General features: G+C 42.6%; 1 protein-coding gene and 1 non-coding gene across 4 annotated transcripts in view; both read left to right on the top strand.

The window, feature by feature from the left end:
* The window catches only part of HSD11B1 (hydroxysteroid 11-beta dehydrogenase 1), a 55,713-nt gene extending 44,485 nt beyond the window's left edge, over positions 1 to 11,228 (top strand). For 2 of the 3 annotated variants that reach the window (XM_008701200.2, XM_008701199.2), the window contains 2 exons: positions 8,830 to 8,973; positions 10,667 to 11,228. In XM_008701200.2, the coding sequence (XP_008699422.1) occupies positions 8,830 to 8,973; positions 10,667 to 10,884 (362 nt within the window). In that variant the 3' untranslated portion in view covers positions 10,885 to 11,228. The remainder of the gene's footprint in view (positions 1 to 8,829; positions 8,974 to 10,666) is intronic. The other variant, XM_008701201.2, reaches the window with a different exon arrangement.
* A 7,905-nt stretch (positions 11,229 to 19,133) lies between these two features.
* On the top strand, positions 19,134 to 19,206 carry TRNAN-AUU. Its single transcript has one exon. It is a non-coding gene; the product is annotated as a tRNA-Asn (tRNA).
* The last annotated feature ends 1,535 nt before the right edge of the window (positions 19,207 to 20,741 follow it).

The following is a 20,741-nucleotide window of genomic DNA, read 5'->3' as shown; positions in this document are numbered from 1 at the left end:
ATCCTCTGGCTGCCTCCAGTCTCAAGAAAGGTCTCCCTTCAGTAATTAAAATGTCCGGTCATGAGTTATTTCACTAAAGCTTCCCCCCTGACCAAGCTTGAGCCTACTGTAGGAAACAGGGGTAGGAAAGAGAGATGGGTTCAGCTTCTCCTCCTGTTCCCTATCTCCTCCTCACTTACCAGGATCCCTCTAGCCTCTCTTGTTTGAAAGAAGGCGGGGGGGGGGGCACAGGAAAGAACGGAGGTTCAGGAGGGGTAAGGCCTTACTTGGCTGGCACCAAGCTAATATACCACTGAACTCTGGTCACAGCAAATGTTCAAAGCTCATGCTCTCTGAGCTGGGAGGATGACCAAACCCGATTCTTGCATTGGGTGTTTTTGTGGGGTCTTCAGGAAGCCCCTGCTGGAACTCTGCTAGTTCTGGTGATGCGGGCAGCAGGCGCTCATGTGATGTATTTCCCTCTGGCCCTGGGAGTACAGTGGGAATACGGGCAGATACACTCACCACTTGGGGCTGTCCTTTGGGACAGGATTGGAAACGGCTCTGGAGAAGAAGGGATGAGCGCTAGGACAAAGCCCCTAGGGTGGCGGCAAACGGAGTGTGGGCTGGATGTCCAGCTTCCTACAGGAAGCCTTCCTTCCCTTGTGTATGACACAGTTTGCACCCGCTCTGTAGGGGCCTTGCCCGTAGTGAACAGAGCCTCTTAGGTGGGGTCAAACCCCAGTCCTTGGTGCCCCTCAAACTCCTCGGGACTAGCTCTCCATGAGGTGCCCTTGGAGCTTCTCTCACAAGAATGGACATGAGGGGGAAGGCCCACCCTTTCTCCTTGGAAGGTCACTGAGATGCAGCTCATTTCCTTCCCCTACTCCACGCCCTCTGGCCACTCTGCTTTCAGGCCCTTTCTGCCCTCAGGATGGTTGAAGGTCTACATGTTACAAACACATTTTTGGTTTTGTGGTTTTTCGCGTTTTTGCTTATCTGTGTTACCACAAACGCTGTGGAAGGGCACAGGCAGTCTGGAACCTCCCTTCAGAAGATGGAGGCATTTGCCAGTTTGCTCTCAGTCTTTGAACCTCAGCTGAAACTAGAGCAGGAGAAGTCAATTTTTAACATCCTGTTACATGTTATTTATTCCATCTTGGCCAGGGCCCCTTTACTCATGGAACTTTTCTAAAAAATAAAAGTCTGGGTTTTTAGAGGGGTCTTGCTCTTTTCAGCTTTCTGAAACTTCTAAATATATTTTACATACAGCGGAATGCAGATGTTCCCTCACACAAGCCAATCAGCATTATATGGGGAAATGTTTAAGAACAGCTCTGTGAATAGAAAACAGACTTTAATGAAATGCACCCGGGTTGTTTTTGAAATAGTGAGCACCTAGGAGATTCTTCTTCCTTCTTTTCTCTTTTTTTCTGCTTTTTGATGTTTTAGCTTTTCTTTAGCGAGCCTAGACTGGTTCACAAAATCCTTTATCTGCAACTCCAAAATCCAAAAAGCTATGGGAAGGGCTGGGGGGCAGGGTGGGGGTGGGTGGGTGGGAGCTAGGAATACTAAGAACTTTTTTCCCCTGTAATTAATTCTCTATAGTTAATTTAACTTGAACTGAAGGGAAGCTACTTGAAGCTTTTATCTCAGTATGAACTTTCAAATATTTTAGTGCAGAAATAATAATGTGTTTGCTTACAGCATGCCTCCCCAGGCCCTACTGGGGAGTGTTATGTAATATACAGTATAAACCCCAGACCACCTCCTAAAATCCAAAAATAATTCTGAATTCCTTAACACATCTGGCCCTATGGGTTTTGGACAAGTGCTTATATTAGCCTATACTTTTGAAGAGGAGAAAATACAAAGAACTGTGTTACTATTTTTCTTGTTCTACTAGCTTCTCATTGTAACTAACTCATCCCCACCTCCAGTCTTTGTACAAGCCATTCCCGTGCGTCCCAGGCCCTTCTGTACCTTCTCTCGTCAATGCAGAGTTCACAGTCTCCCTCCTGAAGGTGAAGTTTGAAGTTTCCTAGGTTAGTCCAATATCTGTCTTCACCTAAATATCAAGTTTAGATTTGGGACGAATGGTCTCCCAGGTCACACTAGTTTGGAGTTTAAAGAGACACAATAACTCATAATTTAGTGATAGCTCACCCAGCTGCTGTCATAAGACTTCGGTGCCTTCCAAAGACCTTCCCTCCCCCCTTCTGGGAGTTCCTAGATCAGGTTCAATGAGTTTAAATCACCATGCATCTCCTGCTCCCACAACCCTCAAACCCACCATAAATATGTTTTATGGATGAAGACCTTCTTTCCTACTGAACCCTTCAACACAGCCCTCTACCCCAGAATACAGACTAGAAAACTCTGGGAAGGGAATAGACTCAAATCGGCAGTTTCGCTCCATATTTTTTTTTTAAGACTTTATTATTTTTAAGTAATCTCTACACCCAACATGGGTCTTAAAATTATAACCCCAAGATCAAGAGTTGTGTGCTCTACCAACTTAGCCAGTCAGGTGCCGCATCTCTCCATATTTGAATCTGAGAATTACTGGTTTAAAGGTTTGCAGATCAATGGCAGGTCACAAAATTTAAGTGATAATGAATGTCAATGACAGATGCAGTGTATCTCACGCATGGTTTTCATAGCAAAGGTTAAAGAGTTTTCAACAGTCTTTGTCCAGTCTTGACCCTTCCCTAATAATTCAGTATTTTTCTTCACCATTTAAAAATATTTTTTTAGGGGTGCTTGGGTGGCTCAGTTGGTTAAGCATCTGCCTTCAGCTTGGGTCAACACGGGATCCCAGTGTCCTGGGATCGGGCCCCGCATCAGGCTCCCTGCTCAGTGGGGCATCTGCTTCTCCCTCTCCCTTTGCCTCTCTCCCCACTTGTGCTCTCCCTCTCTCTCTCAGATAAATACACAAAGTCTTTAAAAATATATTTTTAAACCATGCATCTATCTGGTGAATTTTTCCAGAAGTTTTCTGCCATGTCCGGCTATTTCTCTACCTCTCTCTTCTCTTCCTCTTTCTTTCTCTCTTCTCTCACCCTCCTCTCTGGAACAACAAACAAACAAACGAACAAACAAAATACCACCACCAACAAAAATCTCTCCCTTTCTTCTGCAAAACAATTCGAGATCTTCTTTGTGCTTTGAACATAACCTAAGGCATAATTAAAGATAGAAAGTGGAATACACTAAGTTTCCTTAGTAGGACAAAAATCACTGCTATAGGAGTTCAGACTATGGTTCACATGGTCTCTTGCTTCTGCATCCCTGTTGCTACCTGGACAGACACATAAAATACCACAGTCAATATCTTTATTATCATCTAGAAGGGCACAGTGAGCTGAAATGTCAACCTGGGACCTGTGAATGTGACCTTATATGAAAAAAGGTCTTTACAGATGTAATAAAGGTAAGGATCTCAAAATGAGCTCTGGGTTATATAGGTGGGCCTAAATCCAATGGCAGGTATCCTAATAAGAAAAGTAAGACACAGACAAAATTGGAGAAGGCCACGTGAAGAAGGAGGCAGAGACTGGAGTGATGCATTGATAAGCCAAGGAACACCTAAGATTGGCAGCAGACATCAGAAGCTTGCAGAGGCAAGGAAGGATTCTCCACTTGAGCCTTTGGAGAGAACATAGCCCTGCTGATACCTTGGTTTTGGCCCTGCTGATACCTTGGTTTTGGACTTGTAGTCTCCAGAAATATGAGAGAATAAATTTTGTCCCCTCAAGCCACCAAGTCTGTGGTAATTTGTTATGGCAGGCCTAGAAAACTAACACAAAGGGACTAGTAGTGACTAGCCCAATGGGTAGCCTAGTCTGTCAGCTTAGAAGTGAAAATAATACTGTTATTCATAAATTTTGCCTATTTGGGGGCTTAATTGTCAAGCAGAGAGAATCTTTACTAATTCAGGAATGGCTGGATTTAACACATGACTTCTGAAAAATACTCAGATAAGGAACAGTGGCTTCTGACTGAGTGATGTATAGAATGGTTGAATCACCATACTGGACACCTGAAACTAATATAACACGGCACGTTAGCTATACTGGAATTAAAATAAGATTAAAAAAAAAAGAACAGTGGCTTCTATTGAGAAAATATCCCCTACTCCTTGAAATTGTGGGCCACTAGAGTCAAATTTGAACCCTGATTTGACTCCCAGTTCTCCTACTCATTAACTATGTGACTTTAGGCAATTATTTAGCCTTGACCCTAGCACATAAGCGCTAAGTAAATGTTAGCTCCTATTTAGCTCCAATTTTTGTGATTATTTTGTTTTTCTGCTCCAGATGGCTGCTTGTCTGTTTGCTTCTCCTTTTCCATGGCTGGAAATGGTTACCTAAGTCCCAACCTTACATGACTTTTTAGTTTAAAATCCAACAGCTGCTAGTTGGAGTCCTTGCATCACTTATTTCAATATCTTGAAAGAGACCACGATCTATGTTCAAGCCATTGTGCATATTAGCTATCACTCGCCTGACCTTCTACGGCTGAGAAGGCAAAATCTTTTTTTTTTTTTAAGATTTTATTTATTTATTCGACAGAGATAGAGACAGCCAGCGAGAGAGGGAACACAAGCAGGGGGAGTGGGAGAGGAAGAAGCAGACTCCCAGCAGGAGGGCCTGATGTGGGGCTCGATCCCAGAACGCTGGGATCACGCCCTGAGCCAAAGGCAGACGCTTAACTGCTGTGCCACCCAGGCGCCCCAGAAGGCAAAATCTTGAAGGATATGTATGTAAGAAGGCAATGGTGAGCATTTCCAGAACTCTGAAGCCCTTTTAAATTTTATACATTTGAACCTACTTATATATTCTTTCATAATCTATGCCTTTGATTTCATGCTTTAAAAAGTGTCTCTTACCTTGATATCATATATTGACCCTCATTTTGTTATTGTACTTTCCACATATACTTTGGATTTTTTTGTTAGAAGGGCACTTTTCTCCAAGTAGCCTATTTGTCGCAACATAATCTTTTGAATAGCTCATAGTTTTCTCACCAATTTGAAACATGAATACTAATAACGATCGCATTTACTAAATACTTTTTATGTGCCAGAGTTTGTGCTAAGTATACTACAAGGATTATTTCAGCTTAGCAGTATTATTATCCACATATGACAGCTATGAAATGGCATACTTGGGATTCACACTCAGGTCATCTAATTGTAGAACTCATACTTTTAACCACTATGCTACTCTTACAAATAATTTGGGTCTATTTTTAGCTTAACAATAGAAAACATTTTTGACATTACTGGAAGTCCAGATTTAAGGTTGACTTGGCTCAAGCTCAACGTCCTCATGATTCTCTTGGCTCTGCTCCCTTCCATGTGTGACTTCATCCCCAGGCTGGTAGTGAGATAGCTGCAGCTACTCTAGCCCCCATATCTACGCACAAAAATGTCCAGTAGAAGAGAAACAAAATGGCTACTTTAAGAAACTCTCCCAGAAGAATAAAGAATTTTCTCAGATTCTCCAACAAAATTCTCCTCAAGACATTGGTCCAAAATGGAGCACATGCTCATTCCTGTGTCAATTATGGGCCAGGAGATTAGATTAAATCAATTATACAAACCCAGACCTAGCGTTAGAGATAGTATCAACTCTCCTTTGGAACACGGGCAGCACAAAAGTAAGAAGGACTATCTATAAGGATTAGGTTCAGCTCTTTAATGCAGAAAAGTTAAAATAGCAGTAGATTAAATAAGTTAAAAGATAAATCAATCTGGAGGTAGGCAGTACCCTGGAGGTAGGGCTAGAATGGAGGCTCCATGGTCACACAGTTTCCCTCCTCTCTCAATGCTCTGTCATTCTCAACATGTGTCTTCTACTTCATGGTCCTAGACAATTCTGGAGCCACAACCATCATATCCACCTTCAGGCACCAAGAAGGAGGAAGGAGTGGAAGGGAGAGACTGATTTCTTCTTTTAAGGACATATCCCAGAAATCACATGATACATTTCTGTTTACAACCCATTGGACAGCACTTAGTCATTTGGCAACATCTGGCTCAAAGAAGCTGAGAAATGTGGACTTTATCCCAGATAATTATTTGCCCAGACACACATCAGAGATTCCACTACTAAAGAAGAGCAAAAGATATATTGAGAGCGTGCTAGCAGTCTCCACAACAGGTGGGAACATGAATTCAACTGGAGTTCGGTTAAAGAGAAGGAAATTTGAGCATAACCTAAGGCATAATTAAAGACAGAAAGTGGGATACACTAAGTTTCCTTAGTAGGACAAAAATCACTGCTATAGGAGTTCGGACTATGGTTCACATGGTCTCTTGTTTCTGCAAGAGAGAGGTAGAGAAATTTAGGCAACCAACAATGTGTCCTGAAGCCCTGATGGAGTCTTTGGTCCTGTCCTAGACTAGTCAACAACCCAGTGGTATCAGATACTCTGGTTGGACATCGTGTGCCACACACACCCATTCCTGGAACTTGACTGTAGAGTCAATCCAAGCCAAAACTCATGATTGAGAATGGAGTAGGAGTGGTTCCCTAAAGAGATTTGTTTGTGTTTTTTTGAAGAGTTAATACATTAAGAACTGAAGTTCAGATCAAAGATATTAAGCTTTTGTTCCAAATTGTTTTCTAGTTTATCATCTACCCTTTACCTTTATAGTGATGTTATTATAGCTATTGCTTTCACATATGGAAGTTTTACATTTTATATAATCAAATATTTCTTGCCTTTACATATTTTTTTCTACTTTTCTGTTAGAATGATCTTTAATAATGGAGGATATGATGAATATTCACCTATATTATCTTCTTTCCTGATTGAATGATTTTTTATCAGTCAGAAGATGCATTCTGCTGCACATATAACAAAAACTCCACTTACAATCACTTAACACTAAATAGTGCTTTTCTCAGGTAATAAGTTCAGGGTTGGTTTGGTGGACTTACTAGATCTTCAAGAATCCAAGCTCATTCCACATTTCTGTGCTATAATCCTTAATATGTAGCTTTTCCTCAAGTTCACAAATGACCACTGCAATTCTAGGCATCACATCTGAAGTACATTTAGGATGAAAGAAGAGAGGCAAAATGTAAAAACTGCATGCCACCTGAATCCACCTATTTCATCAGGAAATTAATATCTTTCCTGGACACCCCCTCTGTTAGATTTCTCATCGGCCAGAACTAGATCGCTTGGCCACACAAAAGAGCAAGGGAATCCTGAGGAAATAAATATTTTTATCTGAACACACTGCTGTCTTGAGAAAAAGTCAGATTCTATTATTAAAAAGGAGGAAATGGATATTGAGTAGACAACGATGTCTGCCATACTTTACATCTAGAATTTTTTGGATATATAATATAGAACAAGGAGCTACTAATTTTTTCCAATGAGTTAACCAACTTTCCCAGCATCTTTATTGAATAAGTCATTCTTTTTTCATTGATTTGGCAAGAAAATTCATTTAAGAACTTACAGAGTTTCCAATTCCAATAATAGCAGAGGGATACCTAACAGATCATCCTGCCCCAGATCAAATTTTGGACAAAATATTGAAAACAACCATTGAAAGCACTGGAGAGAAAAAGCAAAAGCTGACAAAAACTGGAGAGTTGTTGCTACTTGAAAAGAGGAAAGGGGGAACTGACACTAGGTGAGTTTCCCAATTTTATAGCCTATGCCTAAGGGTAGGCCACAATCAACACCGTACCTGGGATAGACATCTGGCATCTTACTACCTTGAAGAACCAGAAAGAAGAGTTTAGGGTTTCTGTAGCAGCCAGAAAGTGGAGGGGAACATCCTGGAAAGGAAAGAGCCACAGTGGAAGAGTACCAAATTTCATACATAAACTCCTCCAAAATCTGTTTGTCCCCTGAATTACACATGGGTAGTGTAGATACCAAAAAGCCCAGAATAAATAATTCAACAGAGATTTTAGCTGGAACTTACTGCAAGAGACACAGGGTTTCAGCCAAATTAAATGCCCACCTGAAAAAAAAACAAAAACAAAAATCAATACTCTTTGGAGGAATATGACAGAATCCAGAGACTCTATAATGTATCACTCAAAATATCAAGAATACATTGCAAAATTACTCCACATACAAAAATAGGAAATATGACTGATACTCAGGAGGAAAGGCAATCAATGGAGATCAATCCTTAAATGACCCATATTTTAGAGTTAGTAGACAAGAATTTTAAAGTAGCTGTTATAACTCTTTACTCAGCAAGGAGTCTGAGGTCTCAGGCGCCTTCTAATCCCTCCCCTTGGAAAAGGGATGATGAATAGGTCACCCTATTAGGCATATGTTTACATGTCCTCCTCCAAACTGGCTGAGAATTAACCAGGGTGATGAAAGTAAGAAAAGCAGTTTTAAGCAGAAAAGCAAAGACAGGGATTTTCATTTCCTTTGTATAGAAAGAAAATCAATAATAGGTTGCTGTGTTGGCAGAGAGCTCTTGCCAAACGCTTGCATCTCTGCTGTCTTGGGTCAGGGGTAGCAGAGTTAGCGGCTGTGGGATTACATGACTCTTTTGTAGTCCCACTTATTTACCACCCTTACTAAAATCTAACCAATCTTTCTTCAGTGACGCCTTTCCTGCAGCCCACCCCACCTCCCACCCCAGTCTCTTCAAGGGAAGTTTCTTTGATACCGTAATAATCTTTTTTTCTTTCAGAAATGCAACACGGCATGATAATCTCTATAAGAGTAAAGAGAAACTATGCCTCAAAGGGTAAAAGGATTCCACAGGGGTTACAAATCCTACTACAGATAAAGCAAAGATCATCTCTGTAGAAGCTAAAATGGGTCACCTTCTTAACCCATTTCCTTATTATTTAGGGAAAATGACTAGTCCACTTATTGCGCCCTATTCTGCAAGCAAGTTTGCCCTGGATGGGTTTTTCTCCTCTATCAGGATGGAACATTCAATGACCAAGGTCAATGTGTCGATTACTCTCTGTATCCTCGGCCTCATAAACACAGGTAAGGTGAAGAGAGTGGAATAAACAGCCTGCATATGATTGCCTGCCTTACCATTATGGGTAAAGATGGTGTTGAACACCTTGACTTCTGTGTCATGCACTAAAAGCCAGCGAGAGCACCAGTCTCCACTTAGTGAAGCACTTCCATCACTAGTGGAGCCTTTGACTATTATTCTTTGACACTTCTTTCCATTCTGACACCAGACTCATCTGTGTTCTAAGTGACACCAGACTCATCACTTAACTCTAATCTGAACACTTCACATCCTCAGGAACTCTCAGTGGCCATTACTTTCCTCTTTGAGGCTTATTAAGTCCAAGTTTGTTATTCTTAATACCATCACCAGTAATAAGACATATTGATATCATGAACCTTCTTTTTTTTGGTAAGTAATCTCTACACCCAATATGGGGCTCAAACTTACAACCCCAAGATCAAGAGTTGCTTGCTCTATTGACTGAGCCAGTCAGGTGACCCTCATAAACCCTTTGATATGATGCACTGAGGACACGATGTCATTTTTGTGATATTCTTGCCAAAAATGCATAGCCTCACTCCAATCATGAGAGAAAAATAGACAGAGGCACCTGGCTGGCTCAGTCGGTAGAGCATGAGACTTGATCTCAGGGTTGTAAGTGTGAGTCCCACGTTGGGCACACAGATTACTTAAAAATAAAATCTTTTTTTTTTTTTAAAAAAGAGAGAAAAATGGACAAACCCAAACTGACATTCTACAAAACAATTGATCAATACTCTTCAAAAGTGTCAAGGCCATGAGGGACAAGGAAAGAATGAAAAACTGTCACAGATTGGAGAGAAAATAAGAAGAAATGACTACTAAGCGTAATCCTGGCTAAGACCCTGGAACATAAAAAGCATGTTAGTGAAAAAAATAAGGTCTGTGTTTTAGTTAGTAAAATTGGCCTAATTATATTGTACCTTGATAACTGTACAGTGCTTATGTGCGATGTTATAATTAGGGGAAGCAGGGTGAAGGCTACAAGGGAATACTCTGCACAATTTTTACAACTTTTCTGCTAAGTTCAAATGCAAGTTTACCTAGAATAGGTACAATAAGAAAACTTTATTTAGAGAGTAACTGAGTAAACTTAGTAGTAGTTACAGAACAAGAGAGAAAGAAAGACACAGTGAAACAAGGATAGAAAGAGAAAAAGCTGTACCACAAGGACATGGAAATTTGGAAGAGATGAAGTAACTTCCCTTCCAAAATGAAAGTGGTTCGTGTTGACAGAAAGCAAAGGCCTGGATTCTTGTCCATCTCTTCCTTTTACGAATTAGTAAATCGTTATCACACAGCACTCGGCTTTGCCGACTGACACTTTCCATTAGCTATTGGGTCTTGATATAACTTCTATCCTCATTCTGCTCCCCCATGTTATTCCCTCACCCCAACCAAAACACTCGAGAGAGAAGCACGATTTAAATCTCTCAATCACTTCTAACTGCCCCCCACCCAATCTTCATCCGGGAAGACAGGACCCACATTAACTCCAAGCCTCCCTTTGCACAGCAGGCCCTAAATGTACCTGGTCTTCTGAGAGGGCCGGTGGGCCTTGTAGAGCAGGCACCGGCAAACAGCCCCTAATAGCTAAGCTGTTACTGTCTGTAGACTTTCCGTCTTGTAGACTCTACTGGCCTTGGATAACCCCGCTCTTCTCTCATCATTCTGCAGACACAGCCATGAAGGCCGTTTCGGGGATACTCAACATAGAAGCATCTCCAAAGGAAGAATGTGCCCTGGAGATCATCAAAGGGGGAGCTCTGCGTCAAGAGGAAGTGTACTATGACAGCGCGATCTGGACAAATCTCCTGCTGCGAAATCCAGGGAGGAAGCTCTTGGAATTCTTGTCCTTAAGACGTTATAGTTTGGACAAGTTTATAAAAAACTAAACACTTCCTTAAGGTGGGCCATGGTAAGGGAGCTTTGTGACTGTTCTTCCCGATATTTATCTGAGCTCCATCCATGAAGGCATCTCTGAGGAGAGACAAATGGGTTTCCCAAGAGAGTTGGAAGTCACACATCACATTTCACAATCTGAAGGTGTTCCTCTAACACTTGCACAGTGGAAACGTAATTATAATGAAGGTCATGAATCACTGCAACCCACAGTTGTGAAATTGATAGTAACCATAGGTATAACTAAAAGGTAGTTCTATCAAATTTACCTCGTATATAATATTATGATTAATACAATATTAATTATAATAAAGGTCATATCAATGTTGTAAATTCATGATTAGTAGCTCTAAATTCAGTTCATTCACTATGGTCCTTTAAAACCATAACCTCTACAAGCGAAAATTTTCAGTGTTCATTTCGTCTTTTGTGGTCTGGACCTTTTCTCCTTTCTTGAGTTGAAGAAATCACCCTACTCTTCATTTAATGGACATCGTGTCCATACCATATCGTGTATTTCAGATAGTCTTTATGCTATTTTATATTGCTCCTCTGGGAAGGACAGCTGGGTGTATATAAATCACTAGGGCAAACCCATGGGAGTGGAAGTCCCTGGGAACTCGAGCCACAGAACCTCCACATGTTTATTGCCCTCAGACTGCAGCTCCGCGTTATGTGTGAACTCTCAACTGTGTCTTAGAAGTCTGGAGAGCAGGGAATGGAGTTCCATCCTGCCACTTACTCATTTCGTCATTTATTCATTCAACAAACATTTATCAAACACTTGCCAGGCATCACCTGACTACGACCAAACAGGTAACAGAAATCAGCTATATTAACAACTCAGCAAAGCCCCGTATTGGTCAGGTCCCCAACAGGTAAGAGATGGCAAAGTAGATAATTTTAGTAGGCTTTAATAAAAAGGGGCTTGTTTACAAAAGTGTGGACAAGGTGATAGGGCAGTCACAAGGGATAAGGTAGTATCTTGGGGCTAGTCCCACCTTAGGGACAAAAAGAACGGTTATGAGAATCCAGAGGTAGAAACTGTTTGGAGAGCATCACAGAACAGGAGCTGTGATACTTAGTTACGGGATGCCACCAGGCCAGCTAGGACCACGCGGGAGGGATCTGGGAGAATAAACAACCCAGCCTTACTCTCTTCCCTCCCTCCAATTTCTTGCTAATATTATCTATTAGCTATACAGAGGCGCAAGGGAGAAGACTGATATAAACCACACAGGTCCGCTTCCTCATGGACAGCAGGGTAGGAAAGAATGGAGAGTGTTCTGGAGGGACAGATGGGATATATCCAGCATGAACGCCACATCCCCAAATGCAGGGTTTCCATGGTAAGAGATACTAGGACACAAGACATGGGCCTGGACCCATAAGGGAAATTTCCTTTCCGCATTGCTTAATCTAAATGACCAGGCAGCAGAACAGACTGGAATCCACTGAGCCTCCCAACCACATGGACAAGGAGCTAGATCTGAGGGTGAATATGGGTGGGCTTTTCTTAGAAAGAGATTCTTTCCAGACTGTGCTCAGCGCAAGGAAGTAGGAAAGATCTGGCTGCACCTGTGTGCAAGAAAATAGACCAAAATGTGAAGTCAGATTTCTGACCATACAGCACAACACGCATGCACACTAGTGCCGAGTCAGAGAAGGTCATGAAGTGTCTGGACGTGCGTGATAAACCGTTGTGCCAGTCCCAGAATCCGGGGCTTCTGCATGCATCACAAATGGCGCAAGAAGCCAGGTTTGTCGTGGACGAGGGCAGGAGGCTGATCAGGAGCAAAGGAGATAAATGCTGAGACAGGAGCATGAGCAGATGACAAATTTACAGCCAGAGTCAGCTTCAGATTAGTTTTGCCTTCAGCCTGAACTTTCAGGGTTCTCTTTAGGCTTAAAGACACATTAAGACTTCAGCCTATGTTTAGTATAAATCATCTGCTCCCTGATTCTGTTCATTTATGGGGAAAGCAAGAAAAAGTACGTAACAGTATTTATGTAACTAATAAACGAAACCTTTGGTCTTTCCAAGGGTGTGTTGGTAAATGTTTAACGACTGGCTCTCCAGAAAAAGAGAGAGGAAAAAAAGAAACACTCCCCGATTTGTAACATTAGCCTGCTTCCTTGATATAAATACTCTCACCTGGTTGATTTCGAGCCACTGGGTCCCATCGCTGAATGTGTAATAGAAGAGAAATGCACCATCAGCTCTCTCAAACCCGTACAGCCTGATCAACACACCGCCCTGTCTTTCTCATTCCACATTCTTGACAGAATTAGTTATTCTTAAAGGCCCAGCTCAATGCCTCTCTCCTCCTCCAAGGACTTGAAAGTTAACAGGACAGCTTCCTTCTACCATTGCTGGCGAGGCTGGGGCAACATGGGCTCCCAAAGACAGGGGATGCTCACATTCTTGAACTCTCAGGGGGTCAGCATTTTGCATTAAGTCAACAGCCTTAAATGTGTGCAAGTCCCGAAATCGACCTCCATGTTCACCAGCACTGCATTCCCCTGGGAATAACAGAAAAACCCACTGACGGTGGCTCAATCAAGTAGAAATTACTTTTCCTCCCCTAACAAAAAGTCTAGGAGCAGCACACCAAGGCCTCAGGGAGCCAGGCTCCTTCTGTCTTTCTACTCAACTATCCATCCTCCTCCTTGTCACCGTGGAGTCGCAAGATAGCAGCTCTAGTTCTGTCATGCTGTGTTTCAGGGAAGGAAAAGGGGAAGGGGCAGGGCAAAAGATGCAGGCCAGCAAATCTGCCCCCTGATAAAGAGCAAACCGGGAAGCCCCAGCCAAGGACTTCAGCTCCCTCCTGTGGCCCAGAGTCATGTCGCGTGACCACGCCTCCCTTCAAGAGAGATTGAGAAATGGAGCTTTCAGCTGAGCGCATGCTCACCCCAACAAAATTGGGGTTCTGTGAGGCAACCGGAAGTGTTTGTCACAAATGTAAATCATGACAGAAACAAAGAAATACAGCAGAAGGATGCCGTTCCTGAGATGCCAGTTTCCTGACCATAGTGACAGGATCCAGTCCCACTGACCACCTGCAAGGTCTAATTTAGTCCCAGCTCTCCCCATGCTGAAGAACATCTCTCCCAATTTCACTGTGAGAAACTATGATTCCCTCTCCTCAGTTAAGAGTGTATGGAAGACCCTAGATAAGAGGTAGCAGGGAGCCCCGAGGTGTCCGAGGTGTCAGTGACTCATTCCATCTGCTGTTCCCGGAGAGTTCCCTCTTTGGGACAGTTCATTCCCACCTCACCACCTCATCTGTTCACACAGGCTGGGCCTTTCTCCTTGGCTGGACTGCTCTAGGCCAGTGTCGCAAACCCACCCCCAGAGTCCATGGCAAGCTTCAAAGATTCTCCAGAGAGTAGCTGCCAAACTTTTGATCACATACTTCATTACTAAAAAATGATTAGGCGTATAGATTTCTAACAGATCTACGGTTGCTATTTATATAATATATGCACGCAATATTTATTAACATAAAGCATAGACAAAAATAGAAATCTTGAAAAGATAAGATAAAAAATAAGTAGAAATTGCAACATCTCCCCATATCCAGTAGCTCTTCTGACGCTGCAGAGCAGGGCTCCGAAGCCGTGTTAGAGAAAGAAGCCAGCATGTGTGATGCTTCTAGCCATCAGTGGGCCTCCGTGGTTCAGGGTGAGCCCCCATTCCCCTCTCAGGGGGCCACATGTAGGACAGAATCCATCGCCCCCCCCACCCCCGCATTGCCTGCTGTCCATGGAATTTGCCAAAGATCCACACTCTTCTTCATTATTGCCCAGTCTACAGCACTAGGGAACATATGCTAACCAAGTCCCGGAAGCAGCCCTTAATTTCTGGGGGAAAGTATGTAAACCAAACTAATTTGCAGTATTAAGGGAACAGAAAAACACATTGCGCACCTTGATATCATGTCTCACCACGTCTCCAGCAACTCTGCTTCGCTGTCAACATCTCAGCACTCTTAGATCTCCATCCCACGCCAAAGGGTCACTAGGTCATGCAGAATGCTCAGGAAAATCAAAATATCCCTTACATGCTAGGTCCTGCCCCCTCAGCAATCCTTCACCTAACTTCACTTAGTTGTTAAACTTAGAAGTTTTCTAGTGAGGCTTAGAATGTGTCTAAATTCTCTGTTTTTTAAAGAGGGGGTGAGGGGAGCAGGAATGGGAACAGAGCCAGTGTGAAAAGAAAAGGCAGAAGAGAAAAGAGAGAATTTTCAAGAAGGTCCAACAGGACTGAGGACACCAATGCCCACAGGCAAAACAAAAAAAACAAAAACAAAAAAAAAAACGGCAGGAGGAGAATTAAGTCTGCACACATCTAGAACACATGGGGTGAGGACAGGAACCTAGAGCAAATGTAAAGCCGCAGGTGTGTGTGTGGTGGGGGGGGTGAGTTCTTAAAAAATAGGAAAGTTCCAGATGAGCAGCCTGCTCTGCTTGAGTTTCAGAGGCTGTGGAGAAAGGAGTTTCTGGGAGGAGGATAAAGAAACGACAGCCCAAGGGGAGGGCACACTGGCATGTCGCATGACCAGCAACCAGACAGAGGATTTCAAAAGACCGCCGGTGAGAGCTGAGGTCTGAAAGACCACAAAGCCGTTGGTGTCCGGGTCTCTCTGTGCTGTGATTGGCTGCCCTGGGACTGTTGGGTTGGCGTCCTTCCGGGCCTTACACCGTCCTTGAACAGTCCTGTGGCACCCTGAACTCCGGTTAACCGAGGGCACGAAAAGCCAGGCCACCCCAAGACCAAAGAGCCAGGCCACCCTAACCAAAGACTTTTCCTTTTCACAAGCCTCCATTTTTGCCGTCGAGGGGGACAGCGCCACCCAGTGGCTGACTGTTGGTGGTGTACCGCACTTCACCACAATTTCTTCCCCCCAGTTCGCGCCCACGTCCTGGGACAGCTACCACCACCTCGTCACTGCGGGCCTTCTCATGAATCACCGCTTAGGGCAGATAAACACACCTTACTGGAGGCGGGGCGGGACTCAAGCATCTGGTGGGGCCGCCCGGCCCTAGCAGCGAGGCTAGGCCCTAAACCATTGGCTTTAACTAGATCTGTTCAATAGCGACAGCTAGTGGTCACCCTTAAAAGCAAGGTGCTGTGAGTCTCCTAGGGAAAGAAATGTCAAGGTGAAATGGGGAAATCGAGGCAGATTCTTGGATGCCACTGGAGGCTTGCATATACCCAAAGCCATCGCTGAGAAAAATGGTACAAAGAAAACCCAAATTCTTTAGAGTGATGTCCAAGGACCTTGGCTACCTCCGTGGCCACATCTCAGGCCACCTGTCCTGCTTTTGATTCCCCAAGGACAAGGAATTGCTGGTCCTCTGAAGGCACCCTTTTGTCTCCACTGGGCCTTTGCCCATGCTATCTCCTCTGCCCCAAATGCTCTTTACTCTCCCTATTGTCTGATTAACTCCTACCTGTCCTTTAAGACCCAGCTCCGCCATGACCTCCTCTGGGACAAGGGTCTTCCCTGCCACCAAGGCCTATCCTCAATGCTGGGATGGGTGCTCTCCCACCCCTAGTCCTTGCCTCTATAATTTCTGTATCTGTCAATCACTTTAGTTCACTAGGCTTTAAATTTACCTTTAAAAATGTCTTATGTAATTACTTGAAGGTATTTTTCTTTTACTCATTGTTGCATCCCTAATACCAAACACAGATCTTGGTGTGTGTATAAGGTGTTTGATTCATGTTTGAGAAATAAAGGACTCCTAGACCCTAATACTGGGAAAGGCTTAATATGGGGACAAAACAACTTTTCATTTGAATGAAAAGTTCATTTCGAGGAAAAGGTGTAGATGGATCTAAAAGTCATTTCATCAGATTCCAGCCCATTATTCCTCTCCCCACACCACCCCCTGTTTTTGCCTGTCTACAAACAGCCCGTAGCGGTGCAGCAGTTGGGAGAGCCCCTCACCTCTCAGCAGTTCCCTGGACCTTGCCATCGCCAGCAGTGCCCTAAACCCTGGCTCTGTTCCTTCCTGCCCACTTCCTGCAAAACTTCCTAAGCAGAACTAAACTGCTTCTTCTTGACACTGTGCTGGCGTACCCACTCCTGGATTTTATCCTAAAGGTATCAGTTCAAAAGAAGAAAAACACAGAATTGTCTGCCTGAAGATACTCATTTGCACATTATTTGTAAAAGTTAAAAATTAGAAATGACAAAAATCTCCATATAAATAAAAAGAAATTCCTCTATATAATCTCCAGATGAATCAAATAATCAATTACATCGTGCAAAAATGAAGAAGAGTCTCACCACCTTGGGACGATTTGTTTTTAGTAAACATAGGACTTACTATGTTCAGGCACTATTCTGTTGCATAAATATGAACTCATTTATATCCTCAAGACAGCCCAAGAGGGCTATTGTGTTCCCATCATTTATTTCAGAACACACTTGCTTCGGTCTGATATAAAATGAAAGTTAAATGGCCTCCAAGACACTTATTTGAAGGAACACTGTGACGCACGTCAAATGTTTTTCTTCCATATACAGGTGTGTGATACATATTTGTAAAAGAACATAGTCAGTTGACTTGAGTTGGGTAAGTTGAAAAGCTTAACGTATTTTAACGTTTGCCATCATTCCATGGGTGGAGAAGTTCCTGAAGTTTATTAATTTTTCAAAGTGATGATTTTAAATGTTTTTTAACCTCTGGATATACTCATGAAATGGTCTCAGATAAAACACACTATTGCACTGAAACTACTTCATTTTCATACAACTGCAGGTCCGATCGAGGGTCTGTTTCATCATAACCACTAATAAGTCACAAGGACAGATGCTCCAAAATGCAGGTGTTACTATGACGGTAGTGACAGCTGGAATTTATTGAGCACATCATAAGTGTTCTACCATGAATCCTAAAATAATCACCTCGAGTAGGTATGATGATCATTGCCCGTCTTACAGGGGCGGAACCAGAGATGCAAAGACGTCAAGTAATTTACTAAACTGAAACAGGAAGTCAATGGTAAAGCCAGGCTTCCAACCCAGGCAGCCCTCCTTCCGAGTGCTCCTGCGAGGCTGCGGCTCAGGCAGTATGCTTCAGAGCAGGTGACAGATGTGATATACAAAGTAATCCTGTTAGAAGGTTGACAGTTATCACAGCTCTGAATTAATGACTGCAGTTAGAGAAAATTATGATAACTCAGACTCATTTTTCTTATGGCTATTAAATTGTATTTACCAGGGGTTAATAATTACCCTGAGCAATGTCAGCTAGACATGGCTACTATTCGATAATAAGGAAATTATTAAACAGATTGTGGTACATTATGAAAGATCATGACGACACTAAAAGGTAAAAATACGAGAAAAAGCAAAAAATCTGAAAAAAATTATAGTATCAAGTGGAAAAACAAGCACATAGTTGTAGGTTCACTACACTTGAAATATGTAAGAAAAAAAAAGGTGTGCATATAGACAAAAACTAGAAGGGAATGTGAAAAATATGAAACTAATTCGTGTTTAGGGAGTAGGATTAAAGTGTTTATTTTTCTACTTTAAAACTTATTTAAACAAAAATTAAAAAGGGGCATCTGGGTGGCTCAGTTGGTTAAGCATCCAACTCGATCTCAGCTCAGGTCTTGATCTCAGGGTTGTGAGTTTGAGCCCCACATTGGGCTACAAGCTGGGTGTGGAACCTACTTTAAAAAATACATAAATACAGGGGCGCCTGGGTGGCACAGCGGTTAAGCGTCTGCCTTCGGCTCAGGGCGTGATCCCGGTGTTCTGGGATCGAGCCCCACATCAGGCTCCTCCGCTATGAGCCTGCTTCTTCCTCTCCCACTCCCCCTGCTTGTGTTCCCTCTCTCGCTGGCTGTCTCTGTCTCTGTCAAATAAATAAATAAAAAATCTAAAAAAAATAAAAAATAAAAATAAAAAATAAATAAAAATAAAAAAAATAAAAAATACATAAATACAAACAAAAAATACAAATTATTTTAATGTTATATTATAATTTTTACAAAGCTGAAAAAAGAAAATCTGAATGCTTTCTGACCCATCTCTCCATCAATCTGCCTTATTAGTCTTCAAAGCATGCCCCTAAAATGCTCTCTGTACAGCAGGCCGACAGCAATCTGTCAGTTCTTTGGTGAGATCAGTTATGGTTCAGTTTTACTGCATCAATTTAAATATTCTCTGTTACGAACAATAGATTGTTCTTAGTATAAAATAGATCAGAAAGGAAGGGTGCCTGGCTGGCTCAGTCGGTAGAGCATGCGACTATTGATCTCAGGGTCATGAGTTCAAGCCCCCTGCTGGGTATAGAGATTACTTAAAAAATAAAAAATTTAAAAAGGTAAGTAAAGTAAGTATAGAAATGTATAAAATGTACAGAAAAAGCTCTGGAGGATATTCCAGTTTGGAATATGAGGCCATCTGTGAAATAACTGGGATAGTTTAACCAAGGCTGTGGCAAGAAATGACAGTTTAAACCAGGAAGGAAAATTGCCAGTTTCAGAAAGAAGATAAAACCATTAAATGAGCTAATTTCACTAGGGAGCAGATATCTCCAGAATTAGAGTGTTAGTGAGTACAGTTAATGGTGCTTAGGCTCTCAGAATTCTTGGCGGAAAACGAAGGTAATCATCTTACCTTTCACGTGATCATCGGTGTGGTAGCCCATTGAGTGTGTCCTAAAAAGGACTTTGATCTCCATACACATTTCTTTCTGATTTTTAATGGAGTCCAAATAGTTGGTCCATAGGAATTCCTGTTATAATCTTTATACTCTAGTGCCCTAAAGTACCAGAACCCTCTCACTCATCCATGCCAATAAAAATTTATTATTCTGCCATGTTGGACTCCCCAACCTCTCTATCCTCTGCTCATTCTCATCTCCATATGTCAGGCTCCGGGATCTTGAGCTCTTGTCTCTCATCCTGCGGGAATGTGGTTTGCCTTCAGTTCTAGCGAGAATCCATCCTCTGTGCTTTTCCCTGCCCACTCCTTGTCCTTTTACTCCTCAGAGAATGGGGGAAGTAGTAGGCACCGAAGAGGATTGTGACATACTTCCCACAGCTATTTAAAAGTCTCATTATACCCTTTACATGTGTCACGCCTTAGAATTCATAGAAGCCGTATTGAGTGGACCACTCAGACAGGGTTTATTGCACACGGTTACAAAGCTACTTATTAGTTAACTTGTCCTAATGCAGTTCCCTCTCCACCTTCTTATCCTGAACTTCTTGTGAATTTCCTGACAATATCATTTGCAATAGTTTCTTTTTAATGCACAGAGATCAGTTCTTTCTAGTTTTTTCCCAAATTTCCTAGTCAATTGGAAATTTTTTTTTATGAGATTCTGTCTGCTATTGTTCCTATCATTCCTTAGCCACCTACCCATTACCTTTTCACACCACCTCCCCCTCATTGCTTCAGAAAGGAGCAAATTTGGAGCTGGCCTCATTCCAGAATTCTGAAAAAGATACCAGGTACTTTAGAAGAGCAGAAACTCTTTACAACTCTTTAGGACTGGGAAGAAGTAACCAGAGGAAAGAGAAAACCTTTACACAGAGAGCTACTCGATATACATGAAAACCAATACTGGGAACGTCTCTTCTAGGTCAAAAAGGTATTTTCCTCCTCAGAGAAAACTGCAAGGTTTGGATGTGACCCAGAGTCCCATCCTTGTCTACTTTTAGAAAGGGATCCGGATTTGAAACCAACTGAAAGCTCACACCGATCCACTAGCCAGAGACAGGGTAGCTGGGGTGCCCAAAGATGGGAGGAGCTCCTGTACCCAGCCCCAGAGGCCTCCAGGGCTCAGGGGCCCACTCAGATTGTGCCCAAGCGCAAGA

This window comes from Ursus maritimus, unplaced genomic scaffold (genome assembly GCF_017311325.1).
Source record: "Ursus maritimus isolate PB19 unplaced genomic scaffold, ASM1731132v1 scaffold_2, whole genome shotgun sequence".
Taxonomy (NCBI): domain Eukaryota; kingdom Metazoa; phylum Chordata; class Mammalia; order Carnivora; family Ursidae; genus Ursus; species Ursus maritimus.
This window is presented reverse-complemented; position numbering and strand designations above follow the sequence as displayed.